General features: G+C 34.1%; 1 protein-coding gene across 1 annotated transcript in view; it reads right to left on the bottom strand.

Moving 5' to 3' along the window:
- Window positions 1–4,833: 4,833 nt before the first annotated feature.
- Window positions 4,834–19,111, bottom strand: part of LOC139743514 (N-acylneuraminate cytidylyltransferase-like) — a 46,567-nt gene continuing 32,289 nt past the window's right edge. The window contains exons 7-8 of the mRNA XM_071653993.1: window positions 13,113–13,250; window positions 4,834–5,051 (exon numbers count right to left, since the gene is read on the bottom strand). Coding sequence (XP_071510094.1) covers window positions 4,834–5,051; window positions 13,113–13,250 — 356 coding nt within the window. The remainder of the gene's footprint in view (window positions 5,052–13,112; window positions 13,251–19,111) is intronic.

Below are 19,111 nucleotides of genomic sequence, written 5' to 3'. Positions count from 1 at the left end.
TTTCTCATCTAAAGGGAGGAAATAATGATAACAATTTGTGGTTAATTTACATTTCTACGAATAGTTTCAAACTGCATACTACGTTTTACTTACATTTAAAGATATCCTATTACATCTGAAGTATAATGACACATTTTTTCAGTTCTGAATTCATGACACTGATTAATTCTCCGGTTCTTGTGAAAACCAAATTTACTCATGAAATATTCAAATGCTTTTTTAACATAATTTACTTCTAAAAACTCAATCTTCATTATGTAAGTCTTCAATTAAATAGTATTCAAATCATCTTCTTTGATCATTGACGGATGCATTTAAAGTGTTTCTAAATGATTCGTAACATAAAAGACTTCATTATTATTAACAATATTTTTAAAAAAGGAAATATAGTTGTTAATGTTGCCGAAATCGAGGTCATTGTAGTTTAATAGTACATTCTTAAAATGGTAAAAAGCATATGAAGATAATGCCAATAGCCAATTTCGGAAAGGTATTCAAGGTACTGAAAGGCAATGACCATCATAGATATTGTTTACTCTTTCACATGTTATAGGTCCTCCCATGGGAAAAAATGAGAAGCAAACGGATCAACTTAGATATCTGTAGAGTGAAACTTCATACGTACAATAAGAACAAAGAAATTTGTGAACACACATATTCCAAGTCTTTACAATGAAAAGGAACTCCATTTGTGTTTCAAGCAAAAAAAAAAAAAAACAGTGAGAAAGAGGGTGAAAACGTATACACTGCTGACAAAAACGGAGCAAAAATCGGCATACCGTTGACAATAATATCGAGCCAATGAACTATGGTATTAGCCACAATACAATTACACGTAATGGAAAAATGATGAACTGTCACAAGACATGAATACATGCCGAATATAATTGAGTACTAAAGTATGCGTATTCAACAGAACCGTAATGTGCAGTCGCAAGAATAGACTTAATGCAGACGAGTCGTACCCACAACCGCATGTACTGACGAATCTCAATTACGGTAAAGGTAAAATGACAGGCCGACCGTTCGTCATCAGCATACCCTTTCTATAGTTTACTTGTAGTATACTTTGTCTATTTACAAACTGTGTTTACTTTGCCAGCACTATACAAATCGCGACATGCCGTATAATTATACAAATTGCTGGTAGACCACTTGTACACAGGCTTTCGCTTTTCTGCTAAAATCTAAAAACAAAATAAAACAAAACAAAACTCTCCTTAATTCTAACAATCACGTGAGAGAAAATCTATAAGAAAATATCATATCAAAAATAGTTGCCGTAGTTAATGATATAGTTGTGGGTACAAAAGAAATTACTAATACATTTTCATTCAAGAGTTCTTAAAAATAGCAGCCAAACAGTGAAAATGATGTTGTGTGTTTAACACTAAAGTTATGGTTTGTACCTTCCTTCTTTTTCATACTGTAATTCGAAAGACAAAAGATATGCGTTCATATACTCTCTTTACAATGATTTCCTGGGCACTTCAACGCCTAAGACTGCTCAAACGTCTTTTTTCTTCTTTCGATATACATCTAAAACATAATTGCTTTCGTGTGTTTAACATTGCCGTTAATGGTTCTTTTATGTTTCCTTTTCAGCATAGACCCGAAAGAAAAGACTTCAAATATAAACGTGTGGTTGTTTCCAACTTCATACACCTTACAAAGGTAATACTTTACTACATAAAGATGAAGTGTAACTATTTGACATAGACCTGAAAGAAAAGATAGATGCAATTCAAAATTTGATAGTCTTCAAGTTCAAGAGAAGTACTGCACTATAACATAAGATGATTACACATTATGAAGCTGCAAAAAGCACACAAGACGGTGTGAACAAGTCTCTGGCGTCATCCTCATATTATACATTTCACACGTAACTGAGTAAAGTTCACACCCAAAACGTGAAGCTGAACCACTTGTCCTTCCACAAGAGATTCTATGTGTATTGTCTTCTCTGGCTTTTAGCATAGTTTAATGATCATGGCTATTTTTAGAATATCAGTAATATTTGCGTGCAACATGTTTTGGTATCGAATACTCCACTTTATTTTCATTTTGTCTGTGTGAAGGCCGCGCAGTAGCTGACATTCCCGCCAATCTCAGAAGACAAATGTACCTTTTATTTTTATCTTTTTTGTCGTAAGCTTTTCCAGCGAAATATGCACTCACTTTGAAGAAATAGCGTTATACATCAGCCAATTTTAATCATTCCAAACCAATTATCACGTATTTTATTTTCATGTTTATGCACATACTCATTCAATGCATTTATGGAGAGCCTATGATATTCGTAAACCAATTTTCAGTAACTCAGTAATTTGTTGTTAGATTCAATAGGAACATAATAAAATCATTTTCTGAAAAGGAAATGTTATTATATCCTTTTTTTCAAAATACCAAAAACGTTCATATGAAATACTTTTGGATTATGTATATATTAATATATATATATATATATATATATATACATATATATATATATATATATATATATATTGTAACCGATGAAGATAAATGATCATCGGTTGAGATCGTCCAGTTAAGCTAATTTGATACCAAATTGGGCCTATCAGTTAAGCTTTCTAGCAATTATTCAGACAGAGTTGATTATGAGGACTCTTTTAAGGACATTTTGGAATTATTATAGGAATAAATTAGCAAGAAAACGGGTTAAAACTACCAAATTATGAAAGTTGCGTGATCGATTGCGTATTCTTTTTTGTATTAAAGAATATTTTGTTGTTCATCAATGGGAAATATAATGTACGAACAAATTTATACAAAATTCTGTGGACCAATTTCATGTTCATTTTCATCAATGGAAACAAAATTTATACCAAAACTTAACATCAATTTGATACATTTTGATACACTCTGATACATTTTATTCACATTTGCATATACACATTTCATTTATTTTTATTTATTCATTTATCTCAACATATTTTGACAGGATAACAAGATCAGCAGGTGAGTACTGTTTTACATCAAGGTCCTGTACAATCTAACTTTATGAATATAAAATCATGTTATATAAATATAAGCATAAAAAACACTACAAACAAGCGATCATATAGAGTTGAGAGGGGTAAAACGTCTGGTTAAAATCAGTAGTAACCAGACCAATGTACGATATAACAAAACAATATGATAGAAAGGAATGAATGAAAACAGCGAATAAAATGATGAAAGAATATATACACAATTAAACCAATTTGGTGTACAAAAGTAGTGCAAAAACTCCTCCAGTAAGAACTTGAATCAACAGACCCACGATCATAAAAAGCAGAAAAAATTCCCATGTAAAAAATCTACACTGATAAATAAATTACATGTAATTTCATTCTTTTCAATTTCATTCCTTCATTACATTGCACATTTCATTAACTTAATCAGTAACTCAAAGATACTTTCTTTTCAACATTCATTCAATACAACTTAAAATATAAATATCCATTGATTAAAGTTTATTGTTAAAAAACAGAAGACAAACACAACTCCCCCCCACCACCTTATACCCCGTCCATTCTCCCTCTTACTACCTTATCCCATTCCCCCTCCCCCTTCCACCCCCCCCCCCCAACAAAATCGTATGATCGATTGTTTCAACAAAACAATTGATTATGATTCGATCATGTTTGTTGGAATTTTTTTATAATAAACTTCAATCAACGGATATTGATACTTGATGTTGAAAAGAAAGTATCTTTGAGTTAGTGATTAAGATAATAAAATTCGTAAAATAATGAAGGAATGAAATTAAAAAGAGGTTGAAGGGTTAGTAGTGTAAAAATAGTTAAGAAAAAAAAAGATGTGTATATGGATTGTGAAAGTGTATCAAAGCGTATCAAATTGATATCAAGTTTCGGTATAGATTTTGTTTCCATTGATGAAAATGATTATGAAATTGATGTAAAGAGTTTTATATAAATTTGTTTGCACATTGTATTTCCCATGGATAAAGAATAAAATATTCTTTAAAACAAAAAAAAAATTGGAGGGAAAATAACGATTATGGCAGGATCATTTCAATTAAGAAGTTTTAGAGGGGTAATAAGGGCTGGAAATGCAATTACTTTCAATAATAATCCCTCATATAATTATTTACTTCGTTATCCAATCATGTTTGTATGATGCTAAGAGTAATTGAGCGTTATTATTTTGGGAAAGGTTTGCGAGTAAAATGTGTAACTGTTTTGGAAATATATAGCGGCCAGAGTATAAATAGGGGTCCAAATTGCATTACTTCAGACCGGTGGGCCCGGGCACTGGCCAAAGTGTGCCATGATCGGTGCTGCTCAGTGTTAATAAAGCTTGGTTGTATTGGTTACTGCTGTCTGGGATCGTTTCCTTTGAGGCTGTTGCAGCACAGTATAAGTATCGGTGAGTGGTGCAATGCAATTACGGTGATGCTTGAATAGTATGCGTGTGCACTGGTGGTAACAGGTCTCTGTATCTGCGTTGGATGCTTGTACTGGTATCTGGGCTATGATGAATTGCGACTGACAGTATGACTCGCAGTTGGAAAATTGTATAATTCTGGTATGATAGTAAGCGATTAACTGGAATAGATTGGTATCTAACGCCGTTCCCTACGCCTGTTTGTATCATTTCAACCAAATGGACCCTAAACTAGCTCGGAGCATCTTCACCCTTCTCCAACTAGTCCATGGGGGTGGCACAGCGCATATACACAAGCGAGGAAAGGCTACAATGTATATATATATATATATATATATATATATATATATATATATCATACGAATATTCATTGTCTTCGACTAAACAGCAGCAGTGAATTGAATGTAAATCCTACCCCAATGTTTAACACATCCCGTATTCAGATGATTTTGTCTGTTTGAGGAAGGATTCCGCCTTTTCATTGATGAGTCTCACGTGATCGCAAAATTCTCTCACAGCGCCACAACCTCCTCGTTGCTTAGCGACGAACTTTGCACACAGCTGCACACTCTCTGGAGCATCATTTGGAACACCAGACACACCGGTTGTTGAAATACACTCTATGTCGTCGATGTCACGCCCTGCGGATTAAAGGCATCATTGATCATTTGCAGATACATTGTATAACAAAACCCAACTTTAGTGCTTCAAAATAGTCCTGAAATGTGAGTTAGGGATAGAAACAACCAATGTGAAAATTTGAATCAGTATAACCACATTTGAATTATTATTGAATATATAGAATGTGAGCAGTAATTATAATAGTAATGTTTTACACTAAACCGTCTACAGTTGTGGTGTATTGAGAAAAATAGTGAAATTTCCTTAAAAGTTATATTTTAAGCTTTATTGCGAAATCTTTATGTATAACATGTTTTGTGATATATACCTGACCAACACATTTGCATCACAAGTGATATCTCGAACATTTTTCAAGTCACTGCTCCCAATGGTAAGCAGTACCTCTAAGATCGGGAGAAAAAAAAAACTTTAGAAAAAATGGGGAGTATTTATGCAATCTGACCTAAACAAGTGGAAAATTTTATATCAGTGTCTAGACAAGCCCAAGTTTCAGTTTAACATGTTTTCCTATATAGCGAGGTGCGTGTTATATGATCTTATGTACTTTATATACATTTCCCCTTGCAAACAACGCACACTCACGAACTTGCAGCTTCTTGGGTCCGGAATTATGCAGGATCAGTCACTATCTGATACATCATGTAGTAAAAATTTTAGCGTAGGCCTACTCCGGGGGCCTACTTCCCTACCATTTTCTTATTAAACGAATATTTTGCCGTGAACACAATTACATTGTATGTTGTTTGTTTGGTTGGTTGGTTTTATTTCTGCTTTTTTTTTCAAAGCGCACATATAAAAAGAGAATATAATTATACATTTTGAAAATGACATTACACAACGCATAAAGCTTACAATACTGTCTTACAAAGTAATTCAAAATGCATACATACATTATGAGCAAAACAGTACTAGTATTCGATGTATTAGACGTATGGAATAATATCACAAATACAAATTCAGAAGGAAAATGTGAAAATAAAAAATTATATATCAACTACGTGATGATTAACTATTCATTAAGAACATGGTATGTTGTCTTAATAGATAAAATTGAGGAGGTTCAAAAGAAAAATATAAAAGGGGGAGTAAAATACATGTAAATTGATGTACGGACTCTGGTGTGCATTTCTAGAAATCGTTTAAAAAAAAACAAGAAAAACAAGAAACAGCATTAATAAGCAGCTACCTGATATGGATAGAGGCCTCGGGGTAAAATTCGAAATTCAATTTGACTATACTGTAAGGGACATATCTACATAATAGAGTCGATAATCAACTCCTGAATAACGTAGTAAATTGTGAGTCAAAAAGAGGGGTAAATTAAAGATAATCTTCGTTTTGTTTGTTCTCAATACGCAATTTTTTTTCCTAATCTAACACAAACAAACTACTACTGTTAAACTGTGTTAAGATAAGTGTTGTGCTGTGCTGTGCTGTGCTGTGCTGTGCTGTGCTGTGCTGTGCTGTGCTGTGTAATGCTGTGCTGTGATAATCTGTGCAGCGCCCTAAGTACAATGTTGTTAATTGGATGTTTGGGCATATATAGTTGGCTTTGTTTTTAGTGTCCTGTATGTCCTGAGGGTCCTGTGTGTGTCTGCAACATATTTATGTTTGCCAAATTATTTTTGATGCGATCATGAGTACAATTTGAACTCATGAAACAAGTTACTAGACTCGTAATATACCTGTACAGACTGTCTATTAATGATCTAAAGTTTTAAAAAAAAAAATCCTGTGGTATATCAAACACTATCAACTTTCGATAAAAGATTTTTTTCACAAGTGCGTAAAAGAGTATTGTTAAGAGGTGGCCGTTATATAAATTACATTCAATATCAGGCAAATTAATATTTTTACGATGTATGAAAGGAGTTTTATTAATGTTAAAGCTTTTTTGTTTTGTACACTCAAACCAATAAGAAATTCTGCGTAATTCAGAATCGAGTGTGCGGGGAAGTTTTTAGGGATCATTGTGCGAGTAGAATATAATTGTACCGTCTGCAAACAAGATGTAATGCAAGATTATTGAAGCATTGGTTATATCATTGACATATATATGAAAAATAAAAGAGGGCCTAGACCTTTGCTGTACTCCGACACTGATTTTTAATCTCCTGGAGAAACATAAGTTTACATATTGCTCACGACTGCAAAAATAATCAGCGAACGCCATAATGTTTCTAACAAGAATTTTGTGATCAATGGTAATAGCAAATGTCTTACTGAGGTTCATAAAAACTCCAATAATATCTTCCCTGTTTAAATGATAAAAAGCTTCGATTATTTTGTTAAAAAGTTTAAAATGATGTAATTGGTAGAGTGATTTTTCTTTTATTTCTCTTTCTCTTTTATTAAAAAAAAAGTAATCTTTTGTAAACAATTTTCATTGAAATCCTTGATATTCCTGGAAGAAGGGATTATGGGCGATATTGTTTTAGTTGTGTTTGATCGTCTTTTTTATGGATTGGAAATACTTTTGCGATTTTCAAGGAGTTTGGACAGTAGCTTGATTTGAGAAAAGTGTTGAATATGTGCACTAGTGGGGGCAAGCTAAAACGAACAATCTGTTTAAGGAGATACACACATACACTGTCGTAACCCGAAGACTTACTGGATTCACGATGTTTTTCAAAACTAGTAGCAACTGATTTCACGGTATGAAGTTGTCCAGAAAAGAAAAACCAGAAATACTAAGTGATTGAGAAAAATACTGCATAAAACTTCTATCAGTTATATTTATACATAGGATATGCTTAATTTAGTCATAGATTAACGAAATACTCATTAAAATAATTTGCAAAAATAATTATTTGGATCCTTAATTTCATATCCACTTTAATTAATTTTAGAACAAGTGTTTTTTTAAGTCCTTAATTATATTCCAAATTGAGGTTGTATTAGATCCACAAGACTCATTGTTGAATGATAAAATATATAGGACAATCGTATAATAGTCGTTGACGCATTTCTGTATTTTTATGTTTGTTAGAATACCATCTAAGCGCGTGTGTAACGCTTTCCTGTTCAATTGCGTGTTTTTATTTGGTTTATAATTATAATACCCTTGGTAATTCATGGTCTTCGAAGCTATCTCCTATGTTCTCTTTTTCTGTGCAAGGGATATATTCTTTATATGTTAAAAGAAGCCTGTTATAAATAGTTCGTACGGCCTGTTGGTATCGGATTGGAAAACATCATCCCAAGACTCAACTGCCAAATCAACATTGAATCTATCTATATTATATTTTGTTTCTCTTCTAATATGTTCACGTTTGTGCTTACTGCTGATAATATCAATCTTTTGAGAAATGACAAAGATGGTCAGATGGACAGATATATCAAAATATAAAATACCATTAACATTTTGCGACTGACAAAAATTTGAAAAATACATTATCTATAAGAGTTTCAAGAGTTTTTGATTATTCTGGTTGCTTTATTGGTGTGAGGATGACGACTACACATTGACAATGTATTCAGTAACTTAAAATTGTTTTAGTGTAAATTAGATTGTAGGATATCCGTATGGTAATCACTAATGAAATTAAATGAATATGTTTTACGTGCCAATATATTGAGAACATGTTTTCTAAAAAGAAATTTATTGAGCTATTAGGGGGTCTACAAGCCACTCTAATGATAGAATGATACGCTCACGCCCCGTAATTACAAAACACTGATATCATCACCGATAATACAGGGGTTGTTCTAGCGTGCATTTTAAACGCAGCTCCAGCAACACGGCAAATACGCCTTTATATCAATGAAATGTCAGGGAAACAATGGAATAAGCATTGCTTTGCAATATCTATACAACGAAGAGGATGCACATTAAATGGCAACCCTGTGGTTTCTGCCAAAAATACCCCACCCTCGTATATTATAAAATTAAAAATGTGCATTTTCATATAACTCGAATATGTATATAATTATGTTCAAAGCGTTCACGTTTCCAAAATTCAAACGTGCCGTATAGCAAGGGCACTTTAGGTTTCAAGAAATGCAATGTACAAGTTGTAATTATTGAATAGAGAAGACATTGCTCTACAATATCAATATCATCAAAACAGTTCCAATTCAAAGGGCAACCCCTTGAGAAGTGTTCAATGCTGAAGGATCCTACCCTTGAACTACAAATCAACATGATCAAGGAAATGTCTAAGTGGAACGATTCTTTCTTCTTACAGTTACAGATGATTTGCATTTTATGCAAATTATTTTTGTATGACCAATTCGAAAATCCATATCCATATCCATATTCACATCCATATACTAAAGACATTCACTCAAGTTGGTTCTTGAACTGGTTGTAACAAACCTATCAATCTATTTAATTATTCAGTTTTTTGATAGGGGATTCACCGTTAACATGTTACAATTAAAGTCCCAAGTAAAACAGTCATGTCAGAAACAGAGGGAACATTATCAAAGTTTTTTTAAGTATATCAAGAAAGATCGAAAGCTGTTGGGTGGTCTATAGATTACACTAACAATAAGACTAGTCTCATTTCTAGGCTTCTGTTCGATCCATAAAATTTCGAAGTCATCTTGTTTTCAATCAGATCTTGTAGTCTTCAGGAATGTATAGATAGCATCGTACTCCTCCATATAGTTTTCTGTGTTTTTTTTTTCAAATTTATAACCATTTATTTATACCGTGTTACAACATAATATATCTTTGTCTAACCACGTTTCTGCGAGCGACATTAGATAATAGGGATAGTGTAACTGTTCACCTGTTCCTCGGTGAGAAAGTATTTGAATTTGTCATGCTTTACTATTCAGTGATCCAGGTGATCTAACTTTGTGTATTAGCGAAAGCAGACAGACCTCTCCTCTCTCCTTTCTTATATCCTATCTTTATGTATTATATATTACATCTTTATGTATTATGTACGAGGGCTGCATACAAATCAAGCAATGCTTAAGCTGTAGCCCTTCTGTGTAATTCATTGCATCTTCGGTATGTTTTGTTGTACATTGTAAAGGCAATGAAGAAACTTACTTTGTCAACAATAATGTTTATGTATATGTGGCACCAACAATATATACAATATGTATGTGTCTGCATGAGCAATGATAAATGCAGGAACCAATGAATCACATCAAAATCAAATCAAATGTTACAAAAATATCCTAACTCATCCTTCTTATTTTTGAAGCTTCGTTTGTTCAAATATGAACCTCCATTCTTTTCCCTCCGGGAAACTTAATTGAATGTTAATTGAAAATTGTTTGTTCACATTAAACTTTGTCAGTGTTTGCGTTCATTTTCCCTCTCCGTGTTGTGTGCAGTTATCTATTTATTTATTTATTTATTTATTTATTTATTTATTTATTTATTTATTTATTTCAATATTCTTTTAGCAGGGTAGCCCTTTCAGTTGGTTAACTGTTCTACCAAGGGGCCCCGCTCACATTATGTACAGATAAAAATGTCATGATCATCAAAGTAAAGTACAAACAATGAAATAAATCATACTACAAATCAACCACTACACCAAAACAAGTATACAAACAAACTCAAACATTAATACAATTACAGCTTAATAACAGCTTGATAGGGCAAGTTGTGTGCATTGCCCGTGCACAAAATTTTCTGTTGGGTCGTCATATACTTGTTTTGATATACCTGTGCATTTTTCATGTACCCATTTATCATACAGTACACATATTAAAACCTTTTGATTCCTTTATTCTGATTGTTAACAGAGGACGCAAAAGTATAAATGACTATACACATGTATGCTCACCAAAATGAGATCGACACGATACAAAAGATATTAAAAGGTTAGATGATAAATTGTCGTAAAACTGCAAAACGTTTGTACACTAAATTGTCTTGTTCAGGTTAAAGTTCAACTGGAATGCACCTTCCCCTCGACTCAGCATAACTTGCATGTTCCCTCGCCATGTCTTTTGTTAGTCACATTAATATCACAGAAACATGCAAGTTATGCTGAGACGAGAGGAATTTGTATTCAAATGTCTTTTGTTAAACATTTCAGTACTTTAGCAATGGTCAACAGATAAGGTCATCTCAAGAATATTGGTTTGAAAGATTTTTTGTGGGCGTTCCAAAGTAATCTGAAGAAAAATATAAGAAAAATCGTTAAAAATATATGGAATGTTTCTAGATATTTGTTTCACCCAAAAGTGATGTTGAGGGTATCATAAATCAACACAAATCAACATGTATTTGGATTTCAGGGCCCCTTTAAAAGCTCCTGCGTGCTTTCAGTGAGGGCGGGAGATCGGTTTGCACGGTGATTCTGGGCGGCTACGAGTTGGTTTGGGGTCCGCCTGCTGGGTGCATGGGCGCCGGCGCGTTGCTGTGTTCAACCGAAAAAGGACCGGGACGAACCGAGCGATGATCGGGGTAGGTGATCGCGGGCCAGTTGATCCGGGGTCCTGTGGGATCTCCCGCCGCCATGGCCGGAATAGTCGATTCGCGTTGAGCATCATGATGCGGTCAGCCCCCTCCTCCATGACGAGAGAAACGATAGTGTTTCTCAATGTTCTCATTTGGGGTTCGTTTAAGCTGCAAAACAGCAGGTTTTTCTTGCAGTTATAGATTTGTTAGAGCCGTTGATTTTTCCTTTGGTTTTTCGTATCGTTGTTGATGGATTTCTTCAGGTTTGGGATTTCTTTCTGTTCAGTATCCGATATCTTGTCGGATTAAAACCCCACACTGCGCTCGAGGTGTGTGAGTTTGTAGGTAATGCTGTTTACCTCATCGATTAAGTTGTAGAGTTTGAGAAAGAGTCTAGAAGATAGGTCCTGGATACTCTTCTTGAGGTCCTGGTTATTGGGCTGGGGACGTGTATCGGGGATGGCGAAACGTTGCACCAGCTAGTGCCACAATGACAGCACCTTTAAAGGTGCAACTTTAGGCTCGACACTAACCTTTTTTCCCGTGGTGGCTCGTTAGGTCCGATGAAATCCTCATAGATTTGAAATTGTGATAGCCCGAAACAGTAATGTATATGGCCCAAAATGATAGACACATAGCAATCCATTTGAATCCGATTGGTCAAGATACAATTTAGAAATTTGATGGCCCGACATGATTTTTTTTTTTTTTTTTTGGGGGGGGGGGGGGCACCTCAAAAGTCGAGCCCTGGCAAGAGCTAAGGCTTTATGGTCAATCGACATTCCCATCGTACTTGGGATAGTATACAGAAAATGAAATCAACTCTGAGATAAAATTTAGAACAACGAGAGATATTACAAAAGGTAACAACTCTATTCAGTTTCAAAGGCAGACAGAAAATTTGCACAGAGTAGAACGTTCTCGACCTATTTATTAATTGCTCAATTTTATCACTGCCAATTTCGTTCCTCTTGCCGAGGACCATGTTCTAACAGTATTGTCATGAACAGCATGGCAATTTTTTTTTTTCAGGGGGGTGCTTCATAAAGCTGTTCTTGTACTGAATTATTGAAATTCTGATAAATATGCCACATCATAACCTGTTCCAGTCGTTCTTAATTCGTTCGTAACTTTAAAAACAGCTTTATGAAACATCCCCAGGTATTTTTGTGTTTTGGTTGTATTGTGTGTATTAACGTTTCAGGTTTGTTTAGGGCTGAATTCCAACGCACGGTTGTATGAAGGTTTTGTAAAAGCATTGTACATTCATCTTATTTCTGGAACACCTGTAAAGACTGAAGCAATCAAGCTACAGAAAATAAAAACGGTAAGGAACCACTCAACACTAATAACCTGGCTGTGGACGGGCGTTGAAACAGGGACGACAGACAGAATATACTGTATATTGCTACGATTCATGTGTAGCACAGGTGGTCTTCAATACCCTCATTCTTTTCTTTTTTTTCCGAGGAGGGGGAGGTAAGGGTCAGAAGCATGACGAGCAACACCTTTATAATCACTACCACTTCCATGTCTTCTTTTGGATATCGTGTATACGCAAACATGCTATCCCTTTCAAGATCATCGACTCATGGACATCGACTCATGACGCTTTCAATCCGGTGGCAATGGGAGAGCTATTATTATCAAATACAATACATCTATGAATCATAATAGCACTGCTCACCCATGAATGCGACTTCCTCCCAGCACAAATCCTCTTCCTTCTTCCAAGTGCTGACAAGATTACATTTTTTCTCCGACTCCACCGACAAAGCCAGACCCAGTTTGCGATGCAGGTAGACGTTCATTTTGTCATCGAACGCTTTGGACGGATTAAATGCGATCATTTAAAAGATTTAGGATGGCAAAATATTTCATGGATGTAAGGTGTAATATTCCTCTGAAAGACAGAAAATAATCGACAAATAATTATACTGCGGATGTAAGTCTTAGGGATTACTGTGTATGCTGCTAGCAGAATATATAGGACAGTAGAGATGTGTCAGAACTGGAGATATGTTATATGCAGTGCTTTTTAAATGACAAAAAAACAGAATTTTATATCATTTATGTTTTGTTTCATTTCAATTAAAATTTAACTCAATTCAATTCGATTTCATACCAATTACTGGAAGTTTGTATTGTCTGCAAGCATACACATTACATCGGTGCATACATATGCATGCATACAGGAAATGATGTAACATTTGGATACATACATGAATACGTTATACATACAAGAGATATACAACAACATAATATCTCTATCAATATCAATGCCAGAGGTACATGATATTGGTTGAAATATTAATCCGTATTTATGTATGAGTCATGTTGGGTTTCATCAAACACTATTGTAAGAAAACCAAATTAATAGAGAATCATGCGAAAAAGATTCCAAGACCTCAAATAGGCTTCGACGGTAAAGCTACATCATGTTTCTTCATAAGGCGAGAAAAATTCTACAAACATTAAAAAAGAGAAGATTCTTAACCACTGAAAATACTGTCTGAATATATATGCCTACAGCAAAACACCTGGCCGTTTCTTTGCAAAATCTCGACAGTTTAGCAATTTCAAAACTACTTTCAGAGAAATGCACCTCATGGTACTCTGTAGTTCATGGTAGGTCAGATCTATCTGAGCTAGTTGTCTTGCAACACGTACAAAAAAAAAAAACATAAATAAGAATGAATAAAATACGAAAACCGCTTAGGGCTACATCTATAGCCACACTGCGCTTGCTTATATATTTTTCTTTATTTCACACATTACATTCATTGGAGTGTAGATCTTTTTTTTTCCTTATAAAAAAAAAATGTTATTTGTTAAAGAAATACCTGTACATTGCAGTAAGCATTTGAAAATACGTGTTTTCATGATCATTATGAGTAATCAGTTATGAGCACGAAAAATGTCATGTATGTTCTTATTACAAAATCACAAGAAAACCGAAATATCAGCTACAAACTTCTGATCAGGTCAATTTGTTCAATGTATCCAATAAATCTGTTATACAAGTCGTGAAGTTTCTATTCAACGTAACGTTCTCTTAATATTCTTTCACATGGCAGCATAAAACCACACATTTTCCCACTAATCACCCACATAAATTCTTGCCTATGCAAGGGTATTTCTTATTCATTCTGAAAGAGAAATGTAGTAAAGATGTGTTATGAATTGCAAGTCATAAAGGACAAGTCCACCTTTATAAACATGTGGATTGAGTCAATGCAGCAATATTAGTAGAAGACATCAGTGAGAGCTTGAGGAAAATCAGACAATCCATTCCAAAATTTATGAATTTTTGAAGTCTCTGCTCAGCCGGATAAGAAGACTACTACAACCTATGATGTCACATGTGTACAATTATAAACGATGTAATGAAGACATAACGAAAATTCAACATATTTTCACTTTCCTACAATAATAATAATAATTCATAATAAATGAACTCTCGACTTGCCTCTTTCAGAAGCCGGGGGAATAATATTACCCTTTATATACGTTAGTGACAAGTCGAGTAAATTTGCACTTTTTCAAAAAGTAAAGTTTTGTGAAATTCTCTTTATATTTTCCTTATATCGTTGAACGCGAGTGACATCTATCACTGTAGTAGCCTAGCACATCCAGCAGTGACTGGGCAGATAGTTTAAAATTTCATAACTGATTGTCCGACTTTCCCCAAATTTTTGCTGTGTTCTACTACCATCGTTGCATTCACTCAATCGGTTACAGCTCGTTATTCCGAAGGTTCGTTATTCGGAAGGTTCTTTTGTCCGAAGGGTCGTTATTCCGAAGGTTCGTTAATCCGAAAATGTGATGAGGTTTGTTATTCCGAAGGTATACATTAATCCGAAAATGAAACAAAGCTCGTTGTTCCGAAGGTTCGTTACAGACCCTATATCACTTCGGATCAACGAACCTCGGAATAACGAACCCTATTTCATTTTCGGATGAACGAACCTTAGGAATAACAAATCCTTTTTTTTATTTTCCGATAAACGAGCCTTCGGAATAGCGAACCCTATTTCATTTTCGGATTAACGAACCTTTGGAATAACGAACCACAATAACGCCACAAATTTTCGTATTAACGAACCCCTTTCCATTTTCGGATTAACGAACCTCTATGTGTAGGGAATTAGTGTGTTTCGGATTAACGAACTTTCGGACCAACGAACCTTCAGAATAACCTACCTTCGGAATAACGAACAGCACCCACTCAATCTTCATGTATATACGAAGGTGGATTTGTCCTTTAAGTAAGAGCGACGACATTATGGTCGACTCATTTAATTTGCTCCTGCTACTAATATTGCTGTTTCGTAAAGACATGCCAAACCTATAAATGGCATGACTTGTATTTTTCTTTGTGTGATTTGGACTGAATTTCTCCCTTCGTCTCTGATTAGCACATAAATCACGTGAATATACCAAGCAGAACAAACATTTTTATCGACATGACGGCTGGCTGTGCCTGTAAAAATAATACTAGGTAAGCATAAATGAACAAAAAGATAAACAACAATGACACTTATCGCAGGAGATTCTGAGTCACACAGACCTCATGTGATATTTGCATTTCTATAAATCAAAATCAACATGACCCATGCTCACTTGTGGGCGAGAGAGAACAATCCTGAAGGGAGGTTATTCACTATATAGCTTAAGTATGGTTTGAGGGTTTGTAATTGGAACATTGATAATACAGCCGTACAAATAAATCAGACATTCGAGGTTCGGCGACTTTACTGCCCTTGCAAAATATAGGGCACTCCTTCTTCATCAATAAAATGATTCGTGCCGTGGCCGAGGATACCACTGACTATTGATATAATGAAGCAATGCCTGTTTCCTACTCAACTTAAATCTCCATGCACGCTGTAGAAACGTGAATTTCCCCCTTTTTTATCAACTTTGTTTTGTTTCATGTTGATATTCCGCTGCATTTCTTTTTCATTCTTTTGAAAGTGTACAGTACGTCTTCATCATAAACAAACTCAAATTTCTATGGCTTGTAGGAGAATAGGGTTGGGGACATTGCGTCTGATGCCTCTCTACTGAAAACGGTCTTGTTCTGCTTACATCAAAATTTAATGTTTGGTTTGGTTTTGATTGTCTTACTCTTTTTTAGTTTTCTGAGGCGCTCTTGTGAATTGAATATAAAGCATAAAGGCAGATAAATGACAGATTAAAAGTCATTAAGCCAAGGGTTATCAATTACGAATACAAAGTACTTCAAACGAACACACAGCTGAACTCTCGTCAAACACTAAGAAAATGAAGTTGAAATTTCCTATGCTCTTGTAAAACGAGATAATTATGTAGTAGTATTGCTCTTGGCAATTATGTTCAAATTACGAAAGAATATAAACCCCTTGTTATTAGCATAATTATTTCTCTGTTCACTGACCTATCATGAAGATAATGCTGATGGTCCATAATTTCAAAACTTATACAACCGTGTCCCTTTTGAATGCAGCCTTATTCGATTATTACACCTGTACGATTATTTGAAGAGTGTATAATATTTTTTTTCAATTCAATTCAATCATAGTTTATTTCCATTCAACGAAAAAAAAAAACATAGTACAAATTTCCAATCAACAAAAATCAAAACATAGTACAAAGTATACATGTGATGAAATGATATTGTTCAAAAATTTGCAAAAGATTCATGTAATATCCGAGATAAATTACATGTATATAACAACATATATATGTTTATATATATATATACAATAATTAGGAGGAACAATACATATATGCTTCGTGGACGTGCGGAAAATAGATTCGATTATGGAAAATAGTGATCCACTAAAAAGCAAAGCTTGTGGGACGTGGATGGCTAGATAAATAATGGGTAAATAATCTATTTAGTTGAGTAAATATTCTCTAAAAAAGTAAGTAAAAACTTACTTTTTTATCAAGGTTCAAATTTATTTTTATTAGGAGGAACAATACATATATATACTTCGTGGACGTGCGGAAAATAGATTCGATTATGGAAAACAGTGATCCATTAAAAAGCAAAGCTTGTGGGACGTGGATGGCTAGATAAATAATGAGTGAATAATCTATTTAGTTGAGTAAATAATCTATAAGAAAGAAAGTAAAAGCTTACTTTTTTATCAAGGTTCAAATTTATTTTTATTTCCATCAAATAAACAGGAAAATTTTATACAATGCATAAGCAGAATGTATTTGTAATAATTTCAAAAACGTAAATTAACAAAATACACGTGTTAATGAGTAAAACGTGATTATTTTTAAGGATACACATATGCAAAGTACACATTAGATAAGGATGGGAATGGAAATGGAGGGTCCCACTAAAAGCAAAACAAACTTGTACGATATGGGGCCCTCAGAAAATACATAAGAGAGCGAATAATGACTTATTGAAACTGCAAACAGATGTATAAAACAAAATCAAAGGAACCAGAGTCAACTGACATAAAATCAAATAAGGTAGAAAAAATAAAAAATGAAACTACAGCACTGTTGAAACTACCAAAAAAAATGGAACTACAACACATTTGTTTCACAAAATGAAACTACAATACTTTTGTGATCTTATGTAAAAAAAAAAAAAATGGTGAAAATTTCCTAGGATCAATGTCAGAATCTATAAACTTCCATCTGTAGCTATCCCAGATATTAGTATGAAAACATGCAGGGAACTTTGAAAGTCCCCCTCCCCCCAAAAAGAGCACTATAAAGCACAAAGCCAAACTCCAGCGGCGTACGTAGTGAAAGAAAAGTTCTTTTTTGTCTAGAAGCATCGAATTCTGCCCATCAGATGCAGATATCTTACGCAGATTAAGATATTGAGCCTATCAGAATTTTAACCGCTTCTCCCTTATGGTAACGATTTTTTTTTTTTTTGGATAAACCTTATATTTCCAATTTTACATTGCATGAAAATCAAATTGAATGAAAGCAGTCTACTACATCCATAGATTCACAGTTACTCAATCGACTGCAATTTAAGCCCGAGTCATTCAAGGTCATGAAAATGCTAAAACCTGCTCTTGTTGCCATGGTAATACTTGAAATTCCTGAAACTAACACATTATTTGTATTATGAAACTATGTACACACATGATAGTATTTGTTCGAGAATATCTATTTTTAGTTATAATTTGCACGTCGTCTTAATCTTGGGTCACGGAGAATCATTTTTCCCCCCTCTTGATCATGGTGGTTGCTGTAGCAACGACATCGACAACGACAGTGAAATTGCTGCGTACTTATATCTGTAGATCTATATATATATTTATCATATACTCTCTAAAAAAAATCGAGTGAAAATATTCACTCCTAAAAGAGTGAATACAGAAAAGAGTGAATTAAGAGTGAAATTTGGAGTGAATTTGAGTGAAAATGTTCATTTTCACTCGTTTTAGAGTGACCTCAGGGATTACTCCAAAATCTACGAGTGATCCCTGAGGTCACTCCAAAATGAGTGAAAATGAACATTTTCACTCAAAATTCACTCCAATTTCACTCTTAATTCACTCTTTTTTTTTTGTATTCACTCTTTTAAGAGTGAATATTTTCACTCGATTTTTTAGAGAGTTTAATTATACTGTATATAAACCCTTCAAAAAAAGTTTGGAAATTTGAGTTTGATCAATCATTTCTCATCTTTTCTTAGAAATGATTCATTTGTGCTTA

The sequence above is a fragment of the Diadema antillarum genome, unplaced genomic scaffold, assembly GCF_040938485.1.
Source record: "Diadema antillarum isolate AM-2024a unplaced genomic scaffold, OU_Dant_1.0 seq00001090_RagTag, whole genome shotgun sequence".
NCBI classification, from domain to species: domain Eukaryota; kingdom Metazoa; phylum Echinodermata; class Echinoidea; order Diadematoida; family Diadematidae; genus Diadema; species Diadema antillarum.
This window is presented reverse-complemented; position numbering and strand designations above follow the sequence as displayed.